Genomic DNA, 14800 nt, shown 5'->3' on the forward strand with positions numbered 1-14800 from the left:
GAAGAGTGGACCACCGCCGCGGAGATGGAGCGACTGGCATCGCGGCTCGCGTGTGCGTCAGCGAGATGGATGTGTGGCATCGCAGGACCGTTGCGGATAGCGATGGCGTGGGGAGCTCTTCATCCAGCGGTGGATAGACCACTGCTCACGATGACAATGATCATCGTTATTCAGCAGTGCGGAGAGCTGGTTAGAGGGAATTCCAGACCGCGAGGTAAGCAGAGCAGAGGGAGGGACCTCCCACAGAGCGACACGCGCGCGCGTGTGTTTGAAGATAATTTGTCAAGGCTTCCCGCCCCCCTACCAGCTCCCCCATCCTCCCTCACCTCCGCCGTCACCTCCACCACTCCCTCCTCCTCCTCTTCTCTCCCCTCTCTCTCTCTTTTAGCTCTCTCCCCTGCCCCCTCTACAACTTTCACTCCCTCCCACTCTGCCCTTCACTCTCCGCTGCTGATCTCTCGTTGAGGGAGTTGTTCGGTTAGGAGAGAGTGGAGAGAGGAGATGAGAGAGGAGAGATTAGGGAGAGGGGTGGGGGGCGGCGCAAATGAGAGATGGCGGAGAAGAAATGGGAGAGAGTGGAGAGAGATGGCAAGGGACAGTTGAGAGAGAGAGGAAATGGAAGAGCGAGAGACATTGGAGAGGGGTGATAGTAGACGGGAGAACGGAGAGTGGGGAGATGGAAGAGTGAAATGATCGGGTGCGGAGAGACGAGAAGAGATGGAGGAGAGGGGGAGAGAGCGCAAATAGGGGGGGGGGCGGCGAGAGAGAAAGAGGGGGCATGCGGAGAGGAGGGGCGAGAGTAGACGGGGGAGAGGAAATTGGAGAGGGGAGAGAGAGAAAGGATGGGGGGGGGTCCGTGGCTTGGGAGGGCGAGCGAGCGGTGCGCTGCGCGCGAGCCGCGATGGGGCCGTGGTGACCACGCCGTGAGACGAATGAGTCTGCGCTGGTGATGGTGTGGGACCGGCTACACCCCCCCATACCCCCCCCCATGCCACCACCACCCCCCCAACCACCTCCCCCACCGAGAGCGGGGTCACCGCGGGTCAACCAACACTGACACACGTGTGCGTGTGAGAGCGCGTGAGTATGAACCGTGTGCGTGTGTGTGTAGGTCTGCGTGCGCGTGTGTGTGTGTAGATTTACGCGTGCAATTGTGTGGCTCTCTGCGTCTGTGTGTACTGGTGTGGGGAGCGGTGGTGCAGCGGTTAGCGCTCTGCGCTAGGAAACCTGCCCGCCTGAGTTGGATTCCCGCTCACGGCCAACACCAGCGGCGATTGTCTGAGCCGATCCTGGGCCTCCCCCTAGGTCGACTCAGCCCTCAAATGAGTACTTGGTGAGGTGTGTAAACATAGCCACTAGGGAGACAAAGGCGGTCGGGCGTGGTGCTGGTCACCCACCCCTCGTGTGCCCTGACGGCCGTCAAAGGTGCTCGCTAACAGCACTTTGCCCAACAGTATGGTAAGGCTATACGGGGTATCTTTGTCTTTGTTTGGCTAAATGTGTTTGTACGGAGAATAGTCATGCAAGGGTTTCCATTCTATCGTTATACTTTGTTACCCAGTAACATGTGTTGAACTTCTTTCGCACCGTACGTAGCTAACCGTTCTAATCGGAGGTGCGAAAAATGTCTCACTGAGTCTCAGGACTCTCTTTCAGGAGGGTCTTGTCAAGTATTTACAGAAAGGGGCGGTGTTGCTACTCTGTAATCCCAAATGAGTAATTTGCAGGGGTTATTTTTTTGCAGCATTGGGATGTACTTGGTATGGTTTTAGCTATGGGAAGAGAAACCCCCATGGAGAACTAGGGGGAGAGAACACACAGACTCCACTCACTCACACTCTGCAGAACAGGGGGAGAGAATATACAAACGTCACTCACTCACACACTCACTTACTCATACTCACTTTGGAGAGCCGGGGGAGAACATGCAAACACACACTCAGACGCAATCACAATCACTCACTCACGCTGTAGAAAAGGGGCAGGACATATAAACAGAACTCACTCACTGACATTCACTCTGGAAAGCAGGGGAACAACACACAAACTTCACTGACACACTCACACACACACTGACACACTCACACACACACACTCAGACTCAATGAAACTCACACACACTCTGCAGAACAGGGTGACAAAATACAAACACCACAAACTCACAAACACACTCACACACTCACTCACACAATCACTCACACACTCACTCACACACTCACTCACACACTCACTCACACACTCACACACAGTCACTCACACACTCACTAACACACTCACTCACACACTCACACACACTCACTCACACACTCACTCACACACTCAATCACACACACTCACTCACACACTCACACACACTCACTCACACACTCACTCACACACTCAATCACACACACTCACTCACACACTCACACACACTCACTCACACACACTCACTCACACACTCACTCACACACTCACACACTCACTAACACACTCAATCACACACTCACACACACTCACTCACACACTCAATCACACACACACTCACTCACACACACTCACACACACACTCACACACTCACACACTCACTCACACACTCACACACCCACACACACTCACACACACTCACACACACACACACTCACACACTCACTCACACACACACTCACACACACACTCACACACTCACTCACTCTCACTCACTCACTCACACACTCACCCACACACACACTCACACACTCACTCACTCACACACACTCACACACTCACTCACACACTCACTAACACACTCACTCACACATTCATACACACTCACACACTCACCCACACACTCACTCACACACTCACACACTCACTCACACACACACACTCACTCATTCACACACCCATACACACTCACATACACACTCACACACACACCCACACACACTCACTCTGGAGAACAGGGGGGTGGGGGAGCAAAACAAACAGACTCTACACAGAACGGCGCCAGATCATGGAATCGAACCCAGGCCGTTGCTTCCAGACAGACGCCTCCCGTCGCCATTGCTGCAATGATCTTAGCGTCTCGGGTTCGTGTTACAAAAAGCTATTCATATACAATTCCCAGCCATGGATATTGTCAGTGGCAAGTGGTATATGAACCTGTCATGGACCTCCCCAAGGTTGACTCAGCCCTAAATGAGTAAACCGTGTGCAACGTGACAGCATCAGCGATGGAGAGACAAAGGCGGCCGGGTTTGTTGCTGGCTGTACACCGCCGGTCCTCCGCATTGCTGTGCCGGCCTTAATAGGCACTCGCTAACTGTGCTTTGCGTCGGCCTGCGTACGAAGCTACGGACGCATCCTTAATTGTGTAATGTTATTTATTATGCAGGAAACTATATGGAACACAGGTGGCAGGGATAACATCCGGGGGGATGTGTGATTGCAATTTACATGATAGCGACGATAGGGAGAAAATTATCCAGCAGTGGATTGACCACGGCTCATGGTGGTGGCGCTGGAGGCTTGTGAAGGACGCTGCTACTGGGCAGTTGGAGGCAGTCGCCCTCCAACAACAACGGAGGGCAGAGGAGCGACGCTCACAACAACGAGTGGAGTGCCGGGCGGCTAAAGCACAGCAAGTTGGCACAGTCGGGGGCCCAGCTGGTGCATCTGCCAATCATCTCGGTCAGTCAACCTCTGGCACCCGGGTTTGACCCGTGACCTCCTCCCGTCAGCGAGCCTTCGACACTTCACGTGGCCTCAAAGTGCACCTGGCCTGGCACAGGCGCCGTGGTGACGTCACCGTCACTCAGTGGCGAATGGCGGCTGTGTTGGTATCGGTGGTGATGGTATTTATGATGTCGCTGACGATGAGATTGATCTGTTGGTTGAGAGCGAAAACTTTAAAACCCAGCGATCAACCCAGGAATCTTGGGAGCGGGTAAACACGCTTCCATCTGCAATTGCTGCTGTCTCTGCCGTCTTGAATCTGCGCGCCATCTGCTGTGGCTGACACATGGGGGGGGGGGGGGGGCTACGAGCGCGTCTCTAAAATATATATAAATAAGCTATGGATGCATTAATTAAGCCATAAAAAAATGTTAAATGGAAATGATAGCAGCTGTGGCTTTGAGCCCCGCTCGTATAATGTAGGTCAAGCTTCGCGATTCGTTGTTGATGTTGTTATTTTACGTGGGTTTTAGTTTTTTTTCGTGAGATGTGGCCAGGAGATGGCACAGCTGAGTGTTACCCCCCACCCAGGGCTGGGTTTACTCCGGGTTCTCCAGTTGCCTCCTCCCACACGAAGAGCCCCCCAAAGTCTCATCGCGAATGAAATTCGTGGCCAAATGTGATAAAAAAAAACTCACAATATTAGGGAGTTTAGTTTATTAAGTTGTTGAGCCAGGTAGTCAGGATTTAGGCAAAAAACTAACTCACTTTTCACCCAGGCAATTGGAGAACAAAACAGACAAAGTGTTACTAAACTAATATTAAAACTAACAATACCATATTTAAGAATCGGTGGTGAGATGTTATCTACCTCGCCTGGTGTACAGGAGGTCGTGGCTTCGATTCCGACCCTGACAGGGTCTGCGTGTCTCTCTCCCCGTGGTCGCGTGGATCTTTCTCCAGGTTCTCCGGTTTTTCCCCTCCACATTTAGAATCGCGTTTAGAGTATTTCGCTGGGGCTATACATATCCGCATGATGATAAGCCACTTCGTTCAGCTATAGTTTGTGTGTCAGATCGCTTCTGAAAAAGAGCCATGCAGCTCAGTGGGCTTTGCGTGGTAAAATATATTTTTTCTAAAGTTTAGTTGATAGTTTTCGAGGGAGAAAGGGGAGATGCTGAAACGACGAAGGGAGTATTTGTGGCAGCGGTGTTCGCCACATGGCCATCTCGGTGATCTGAGCCACTGAGAGACAGAGGCCGTGCGGTTTCTCTTCGGAAGATTAATTGAATCATGATCTTTATTTAGACTGGAGGAGGAAGGAATCCGCAGAGCTATGAAGCTCTTTTTTCACAGATGTAAAGTAACGGGGAAGTCGGAAAATTGGAACAACAAACAATACGAAAAAATACAATAGGAGTGCATAGTATGGATAAGATAAACAAATCACTAAAAATAAAGAAACAAACACAATCAATTAAATGTTTATTGTAGTTGTTTCAAGGTTAGGTAATTAGCACTTGGTCTTTGCTGCTCCCGAGTCAAACGAAAAAACTAAGCAAGTCGATAAAAATAAATGGATAAAATTTAACAAAGTATGTATAGTTAGTGTTAATGTTAGGTTAGTAACACTTGTTAGGTTAGTAACACTTAGTTAGTCTGTGGTGCTATCCAGTTTGCTGGGTGAAAAATGGGCGAGGTTTTGCCCTATCCTGCCCAGCCTACTCAACATCTTAATAAACTTATCTAGCATAGAGAATCGTACAGACTCATAGCGATACATGGAAACTCACAGCGTTACATGTAGACTCATAGAGACACATAGAAACCCATTGAGATGTATGGCGACTCATAGAGATGCATAGAGACTCATACAGATACATGAATACTCATAGAGATACATGGAGACTCATAGAGATACATTGAGACTCATAGAGATACATGAATACTCATAGAGATACATGGAAACTCATAGAGATACATGGATACTCATAGAGTTACCTGGAGACTCATAGAGATGCATGGAGGCTCCGATACATGGAAAATCACAGAGATACAATGAGACTCATAGAGTAACATAGAGACTCATAGAGATGCATGGAGACTCATGTAGATACAATGAGACTCATAGTTACATAGAGACTGCAAAGTATGTATTCATCTGAAGTGGGACCGCTCATCAGCGGCCAGGGTTCTTCCGTGGCGTATCGAGCAAGGGGGGTTGGGTTGGCTCGCTCACAACGCAGCACAATGTGAGATTTGACGGAGCGCTTCGAATAGCGATTCCATCTTCAGGACGCTGTTCATAAACCAGTGCGCGTGGTTGTGTTGTGGAGAGACGAGGCAGTTGCATGGGGGCTCGACGTGAGCCTACTGGGTCTCTCTGTGCATCGTGGGGTCTCTCTGTGGGCCACTCAATGGGCCTGTCTGTCAGCCAGTTTATGGGGCTCTCGGTAAGTCGATGGGGACGCGCTGTGAGCCAGTATATGGGACTCTTTGTGAGCCAATTCATGGGACTCCCTATGAACAAATCTATGGGACTCTTTGTAAGCAAGTCTATGGGACTATTTGTGAGCCAGTTTATGGCTCTCTTTGTTAGCAAGTCTATGGGACTCTTTGTGAGCCAGTTTATGGGCGTCTTTGTGAGCCAGTGTATGGGACTATTTTTGAACCAGTTTATGGGACTGTTTGTGAGCAAGTCTATAGGACTCGCCGTGAGTTTACGCGATACAATGTTGATGGTTGTGAAGTCTAAATGGTACGGCGTCCCCAAGTATTGGGGTTCGTCTCGAGCGTGGCCGGGTTCCTCCGGAGTAGAAGTCGATCCCATACGAAGCGACACTGCTCTACCACAGAGTTCCATCTACATCGGATCAACTCTCCGATAGCGATCGGGAGGCCCGCGCCGTTCAGGACACGCAGATCACGCGTTCACGATTACAGACGCAATTCAACTCCGAGATCACCTCGATTAACTCTGCGTGCACTCACCACTCGCTCACCACTCTCCGCTCACCACGCGCTCGGTCACCACTCACAAACTACCCACGCACCACTAGTACGCACGCTCACCCACTCACCCACCCACCCAATCGCCCACTCACCACCCCCACGCACGTATGCTCACCCACTCACCCACCCACCCACTCGCCCACTCACCCACCCGCCCACCCGCCCACTCACCACTGGTACGCGCGCTTACCCATTCACCCACCCACTCGCCCACTCACCACCCGCATGCACGCTCACCCACTCACCCACCCACTCACCCACCCACCCACCCACGCGCCCACTCACCCGCCCGCCCACTCACCACCCGCATGCACGCTCACCCACTCAACCCACCCACCCACCCACGCGCCCACTCACCCACCCACCCACTCGCCCACTCACCACCCGCATGCACGCTCACCCACTCAACCCACCCACTCACGCGCCCACTCGCCCGCCCGCCCACTCGCCCACTCACCACCCGCATGCACGCTCACCCACTCACCCACCCACGGGCCCACTCGCCCACTCACCACCCGCATGCACGCTCACCCACTCAACCCACCCACCCACCCACGCGCCCACTCGCCCAACCCGCCCACTCACCAGCCCATCGCAGGTGGCGAGCGCCGCCGTCCCGGTTCGATCCCCGACCCCGTCGCTGGTCACCGAGCCGCGGTAGAAGCACCGCTCGCGCTCGCGCAGCGGCCGGGTGCGCGGGGGGCTCCCCGCGGCGCCCAGCACCGAGACGGTGAGGCCGGGCGCCAGCAGGGAGCGCGCGGGGCGCAGCGACAGCCGCAGCTCGCGGCCCCCGTGGGCGCGCAGTCGGTAGTAGCGAGGCGACGAGGAGGAGGCGAGCGAGGAGGTGGCGGCACGTCGGCGGCGGCGAGTGGCCGGAGACACCACGGCGCCCCGAGCGTCCACCTCGACTGGTAAAACCATCTCGAAGTCTGCCGGGGGAGAGAAGGGTTGGGGGTACGGGGGGTTGACGTGGTGGTGGGGAGTGAGTGACGAGATGTTAATTACCTCGATATGGTATGCTGGAGGGTTCGTGGGTTCGATACCGACCCTGGCACCTGCTGTATATTTGGAGTTTTCGTGTCTCTCTCTCTCCTCGTGGTCGCGTCGATTTTTCTATCCGGGTGCTCCAGTTTTTTTTCTCACCTCCCCACGTGATGATAAACCACTTCGTTGAGCTATCATTTGTGGCCAGGTGGCTTTAATAAAAACTACGTAGCGCAGTTGGCCTTACCCAGTAAAACATATAATAGTTTCACTCGTGATTGGGTCAGAGCAGAGGGGTAGCGAGGTTGGGATTGAGAAGAGAGGTGACACGGTGGAAGGAATAAGGGTGACGAGATGGGGATGGAGAGGTGTGACGAGGTGGTGGTGGGTGTGAGTGACGAGGTAGGTAACACGTGGTCTCTCTAAATGTCTATCTGAAAGTGAGTATTATGTGTAGTATTATTTAGGTTGTCATAATGATGATGGTGTTGATAAGGATGGCGGTGATCATACTGATGATGGTGATGATGACGATGGTAGTCCATACTACTTTTACGTCTTCTTTCTCATGGCTCATGTGTAGAGCAACGACTATAATGTCACATTCAGGTGTTCAAGCCCAGACAACCGCGTCAGCTCCAGCGGAGTGTATCGCTGTGATGTCGCCGTCCGTATTTGTGCAGTTGGAACCTACCTTGTCCCAGGGCCTAACTGGCGTCTCACACTGATGTGTGCATGACAATAATGTTGATGATGATGACTTTGACCGTCGGGACGATGATCGTATTGAGGAAGGTGATGACGGTCACAAGAACCACACTCTGCATCATCATCATCATCGACGCAAGCTATCTGCGTGTGCGTATTCATCGGGACTGGGTGGGATCAGAGGTAGTCTCATGACGAGAGCCAGTCACTCGGAGTCTACAGAATGAATGAAGAGTGTCATTGTCTCGCCCATGGGCTACAGTTAAATTTCACACTGGAATTTTTTTTTTTAATGTGATGGTATTATTGCGTTGCGCGTGTTGGTTGGTTGGTTTGGTTTGGATGGAGTGGTTGGCATTATTTTAATTTAAAGCAGCCACATCGCTCACTTGCGCTGCTGGTGAAACCGGACACGTCCTACGCGGGTACCGGCCCATGCGTTGCCACATCCACGTCGTGCCGGGTGCCAGATCAGTCTCCCTCCCCCCACACACAAACACCAACCCCGACATCTGTTGTCATTAAAGGCGGCGGCGACGACGGCGGTGATGATGATGATGCCATCGTCATCATCCTCGTCCTCATCACCATGATCCTTGTCATTGTAGTAATCATCCTGGCCACTACGATGAACGTCATCATCATCATCATGTCGTTCATCGTCATGATTATGATGATGAAACATGCGCTTCGATTATTTAGACGATTGTACTGCTATAAATGTCCGCACGATAGGCCACTTCGTCCAGCTATCATGTGTGGCCAGGTCAGTAGGCTCAGTAGGCTTTAACTGATAATATACAAAAATAGTTTAGTTTTATCCGTATATTTTTTAAGTGATTTGTTTTCTATACGTGGCACCCCTATCGTGTTGTTTGATGTTGTAATGTTCTGACCTGCCCCTACAGGAAAGCTGTGAGAAGAGCTTTGTAGCTCATCGGATTCATTCCTCCAGTAGAAACAAATGTTATAATTCTGATCATCAATATGATCCATTATAATCATCTCAATGATGATTACAAATCCGTATTGTTTGCATAATTATTGTCATGACAACACAATGATTATCGTCATCATCATCATCATCTTCACCACCACAATCACGACCATCATCATCTTGACCATTATGATGGTCACGAAGACTGACACCATCATCATTAAACTAATGTCCATCACGGTTATCACCATCGACTTGATTGCCACATCAACCATCATCATTATTGGCACAATCATCATTATCATCATGATCGCCATCATCGTAAGCATTTGAATCGTAATCATGACCATTACAATCATCACCATCATGACAAAGCCATCGCCGCAATCATCATCAACACCACCATCGACACAACCATCAGGAGCAATACCAACGCCATCACAATAACCATCACCAGAGTCTAAGTGTCGTTGTCTGTGACTCGCCCCATGTGCCTATTTTTACCCGTGCCCCCCCCCCTCCTCTCTCTCTGTCTCTCTATTTATCTCTCCTCAGTGCATTTGCCTTCACAAGAAACTCCTGTACGGAGGGTAAATCGAACAGCCCTCGTGTTTCAACCACGTGGCACTGCCCGCTATGAATCGGCTTTGTCTGCGAGGACGAGCGGCTGGACACGAGCATTCTCTTGTAAGAGCCCGCGTCAAGTTCAAGACCGGACCTCTCTTGTTGCGAGCGACGGCGATAAAGAAACACAACGAACCTCGGGGTGTCGACAATTCATCCTCCTCCCCCCCCAGCGGCGGAACCGTGCAATAGCGCACGTACCCATGCAAGGCATCGACTCAACGAGTCTCAAAGACTTCCCTTTGCAGGAGGGTCCTGCCACATTGCGATGTTTGGCCATGTACTAAACTCACTTTCCACTGTGTTTATTTGACCAGGCAAGGCCGACTGAGCTGTATAGCTCTTGGTTTTTTTCAGAAGCGACCTGGCCATCACGAATGATATCTCAACGGAGTGGCTGATTTATGTGGAAATGTATCGTTGCAGACGAACACACGTCAAAGCACGTTCATTCTAAACGCGGGGCAGTTTGGCTACTCCCCGTGGCAGGAGATCGGCGTGCCCGGAGAATACCCATCACGTGTACGCACAAGCGTACATACGAGACAAAGGTCCCCCGTATAGCCTTCACAGATGTTTGTGGCAAGTGCCGTTAGCGAGTGGCACCTATGAAGCCTGGCACCGCACACCAGGGCAGTGGGTAGCCAGCATCACGCTCGGCCGCCTTTGTATCCCTAGTGGCGATGTTTACACACTGCACGAGGTACTCGTTTAAGGCTGAGTCGACCTATGAAGGACACACACGCGTGTACACACACGTGTACTCATGCACACGTACACGCACTTACCATCGGGATATAGCTGAGTGATTGCAGTTGGAGGCGGTTCATTGTCGAGCACATGCGATTCGATACCGCTGCTGATCCTACTGCTGATGCTGCTGATGCTGCTGATGCTGCTGCTGATGCTGCTGATGCTGCTGATGCTGCTGCTGATGCTGCTGTTGTGCCTGAGACGACTTGGGCGAGTGATGGTAGTGCTTTCCCTAGCATCATGCACCAGATCCTGTTGGGGATGACATCATAATCATCATCATCCCGGATACATTGCTACTATATATGTTCGTTCTGAATCATTAGTTATTCGCGTAAATTCATCATCATCTCATGCTATCATCGTCATCCTCGTCATCGATTCACTACTGCTATAACCTTTATATATCATCGATACATTGATTGTGATCACGTTTGGGTAAATTCGTCGTCATCATCATCATCTGATATCATGATCTGACATAATCGTTATCATCACGTAACATCATCATTACATGCAATCATTATTGTAGCCATGATCTGACATCATCGTAATGTGATATTGTCGTGGTCTGACATCACCATAATCACGATCTGACATCATCACGTGTAATCCATGGGCACTGAGTTGATAATCAATACCCGCGGTGTCGAGCGTGATCGCAATTATTGCCATAATTGTGACGACACCATCGTCTATTGTCTCATCATCGATATCGTCGGGACTGGATGCATCAATGAACACGCCATTGAGCATGATCGTGTTTGCGTAAATGCATCGTCATCATCAGCACCATCACCACTACCACCATCATCGTCATCACCAGCACCATCACCACAATCACGATCATCGTCATCATCAGCAGCATCACCCCAACCACGATCATCGTCATCATCAGCACCATCACCACAATCACGATCATCGTCATCATTAGCAGCATCACCCCAACCACGATCATCGTCATCATCAGCACCATCACCACAATCACGATCATCGTCATCATTAGCAGCATCACCCCAACCACGATCATCGTCATCATCAGCACCATCACCACAATCACGATCATCGTCATCATTAGCAGCATCACCCCAACCACGATCATCGTCATCATCAGCACCATTACCACTACCACGATCAACGTCATCATCAGCACCATCACCGCGACCACGATCATCGTCATCATGGTGCACACGAAGCTCAACTGCATTTTTCATCAATCAGTGGGATCTCGAGCACGATCAGAATCTATTTACGTCAACCCATAATCGTAATCAGCATCAGCATCGGCAGAGGAATCACCATCAGTTGCAAAAACATTATAATCGTTATAGGCATCATCATCATGAGCTGTTAGCTCAATCAACTACTCTGTTTTACGCACAAGCAAATGCCAAGAGCCATTTAGTCAAGCCACTACTGGATGAGCGCCGTGCGGGTCGTGGGGGGGGGGTTGTTTAAACATACTTCACCACGCTGGTCATTGCGGGTTGGTGAGGGGGGTGGGTGGGGGGAGGTGGTGGAGGTGGGTGGGCATGGACACGTGGGAACATATAAGTGCAGCACACCAATGGATGTTATTACTTCACTGGCCTCTGCCTCTCACGTTTTCATATTCTACCCATTAAGCTTCCTATTGCGATCATGCACAGCAACCACTGATGCAAAATAATAATACTAATGTACAATATACAGCCCTTCGTCAAGAGGTTGTTTGACCAAACTTCACCATGCTGCTTAGTGTGGATTGATGTTGGTTTAATTGGGGGGTGGGGGGCGGCTCAGATATCCCACCCCCGTGAACGGGAATCGAACTCGCGTCGCCAAGTTCATTGCGCAGTAGCGCTAACCACTGCGCCACCGCTCCCCACAGGAGGGTCTATCTGACATGAGGACGTTCATGGCCAATTCCACGAATGCAAATCTGGCGAACGCGCAGATACGAGGGCGGAGGGAGGGGTTAACAGGCAGCAAAGCACCGTACAGACGGATTCAATGATCCATTGCTGAGTTTTTTTCGTGTTTTTTCCATCGCCTGGCCACCCTCCCATGCCGAGTCTGGCATTTCTCGGCAGTCTCAAATCGTAGCGCTCGCCAGGCTCCAGCAGCAGCGCTGCTTTTGCGGTAGCCTCTGAGCCTCTTGCGTGAACGGGCCTCGCTCATGGAGACTTCGATCCGACTGACAAAGACAAGAGGTTTTCCCCCCGCGCGTATCGCCTACAACAGACTTTGTTGAGGCGAGCGCTGTTAGCGAGTAGCACCTCTGAAGGGGCGGCACGGCACAAGGCAGCGGTAGGTTGGCCAGCCTCACGCCCGCCCGCCTTTGATTAGACGGACAGACACGCACGCACACACGCACCAATACAATGAACAGATAATACGATAACGCTGCCGCTAATGCAAAACCAAAAACACGTGCACTCACCCACGTTTCAGTGGCGACGCAAGCGAGAGAGAGCAGGGAAGCCAACGCTATCCTGAGCCACAGCGTGAGCCGAGACAGCTCCATAGCTGAGCGGAGGACCTGCCGCTTGCTGATGCTGTTGCTGCAGATGATGAATGATGATGGCAATGTTGGTGATGACGACGTCGATGATGTGAATGGTCTATATCCCGCAACCTTTGTGACAGAGAATGCCTCTGGTGCGAGATGACTTAGGCGGAGTGTCCGTGGTGCATCGTGTCATCCTATGCCTCTGCGTGTCCGTGCACAGCACACGGCGGAGTTGCACGAGTGAAGTAAGACTGTGTGTCTCTCTCTCTCTGTGCAAGTCAGTGACACAATGCAACCCCCCCTCTCTCTCTCTCACTCTCCCCAGCGCTCCCAACCCGCACTCACCCCTCCTGCGCCTCCCATTCCCACTCCTCCTCCTCCCTCTACTCCCTCCATTCTCCCCCACAAACACTGCCCACACCTCCCACCAACATCACCACCACCATCACCACCAGTCTCTCTCTCTCCCCCCTTTCTCTCTCGCCTCTCTCGCTCTGCTCTCTCTCCACCACCAACCACACACGCCTCGCCAACCCCCACGCGTCTGCACCACCACCACCACCCCCCCCACACACACACGTACCCCTGCCTCCCGCGCCGTGTGGTCTGCAACAGCGTTTAGCAAAGGCTGCGGTGGCGCGGGTGGAGAATGTGGAACCTCGCGGGCCAGACACGAGCCGCGACTTCAATTCATTTCTCTCCTCCTCCTCCCCCCCGTGAGCACACGACGAGGCCCACAGACTTCGAAACGGCACGCACACGACATTGTGTCCGTAGTCGCAAGCATCTTAGCCGCACTGATCGGGATTTGAACCTGGGCAATAGAATCGTTGCACGGTCGTGACCGCCACAGCGCACACGCAGGTTGCACGATAATCCGATGTCTCCGTTAAAGTCGCACCGACCGGCGTGGTGAAGTATGGTCAAATTGCCCCCGCCCACGAAACCCCCCCCCTCCACCCCAACGGTGTGTTGCGAGAGGCTCGCATCGAACGGTGGATCGAGCATGACTGATGGCCATGATGACGATGATTGGGCACGTGCTAAGGTTAAGGCGACTCTGGCTGTAGCACTTAGCGAGTGGCTGTTTATATTGACATAAATAATAATATTAGCTTAATTATATGTAACAATCGAATACAATTGCTATTGGCGATATAATTCTCATAGCGCAGGGTGGTCTTCACGAATGAATGCGCTGCTACAGTGCCACTCATCAACTCACCAACCCACCGGATAATTCACTCACTCATCCACTCACTAAACTCAACTACCCATCCACTCACTCACCCCCCATCGCTCCTTCATCCACTCACTCACTCGCCCACCCTCTAACCCACCCCGCTCGTGAAGTCAGTCATCCACCCACTCACTCGCTCACCCACCGGCTCGCCCAATCACTCAATCGTCAGCACACTCGCCGAGGGAAGGCGCTACTGCTGTGTTTCACAGACGCAGCCTGTTGTAGTTTCACAGTAGGGGGGAGGAGGGGGGGGGGGACGATATTGCTCTTCCGTGTGCTCCCAATTGGTTAATCTCGCTGAACCTCTGCAACGAGCGGCCAAACACGCTACCTCCTGGGCCATATTACCGCTTCAGTCCACGTCTCCACAAAGATCCCCCGTGTAGCCTTAGCAGACTGTTGGGGCAAGTG

General features: G+C 51.9%; 1 protein-coding gene across 1 annotated transcript in view; it reads right to left on the reverse strand.

The window, feature by feature from the left end:
* The window catches only part of LOC144936818 (A disintegrin and metalloproteinase with thrombospondin motifs 16-like), a 56574-nt gene extending 43131 nt beyond the window's left edge, over window positions 1-13443 (reverse strand). Inside the window, exons 1-3 of the mRNA XM_078863983.1 lie at window positions 13078-13443; window positions 10691-10907; window positions 7235-7578 (exon numbers count right to left, since the gene is read on the reverse strand). Coding sequence (XP_078720109.1) covers window positions 7235-7578; window positions 10691-10907; window positions 13078-13161 — 645 coding nt within the window. The 5' untranslated portion in view covers window positions 13162-13443. The remainder of the gene's footprint in view (window positions 1-7234; window positions 7579-10690; window positions 10908-13077) is intronic.
* Window positions 13444-14800: the final 1357 nt, after the last annotated feature.

The sequence above is a fragment of the Lampetra fluviatilis genome, chromosome 17 (assembly GCF_964198595.1).
Source record: "Lampetra fluviatilis chromosome 17, kcLamFluv1.1, whole genome shotgun sequence".
Classification (NCBI taxonomy): Eukaryota; Metazoa; Chordata; class Hyperoartia; order Petromyzontiformes; family Petromyzontidae; genus Lampetra; species Lampetra fluviatilis.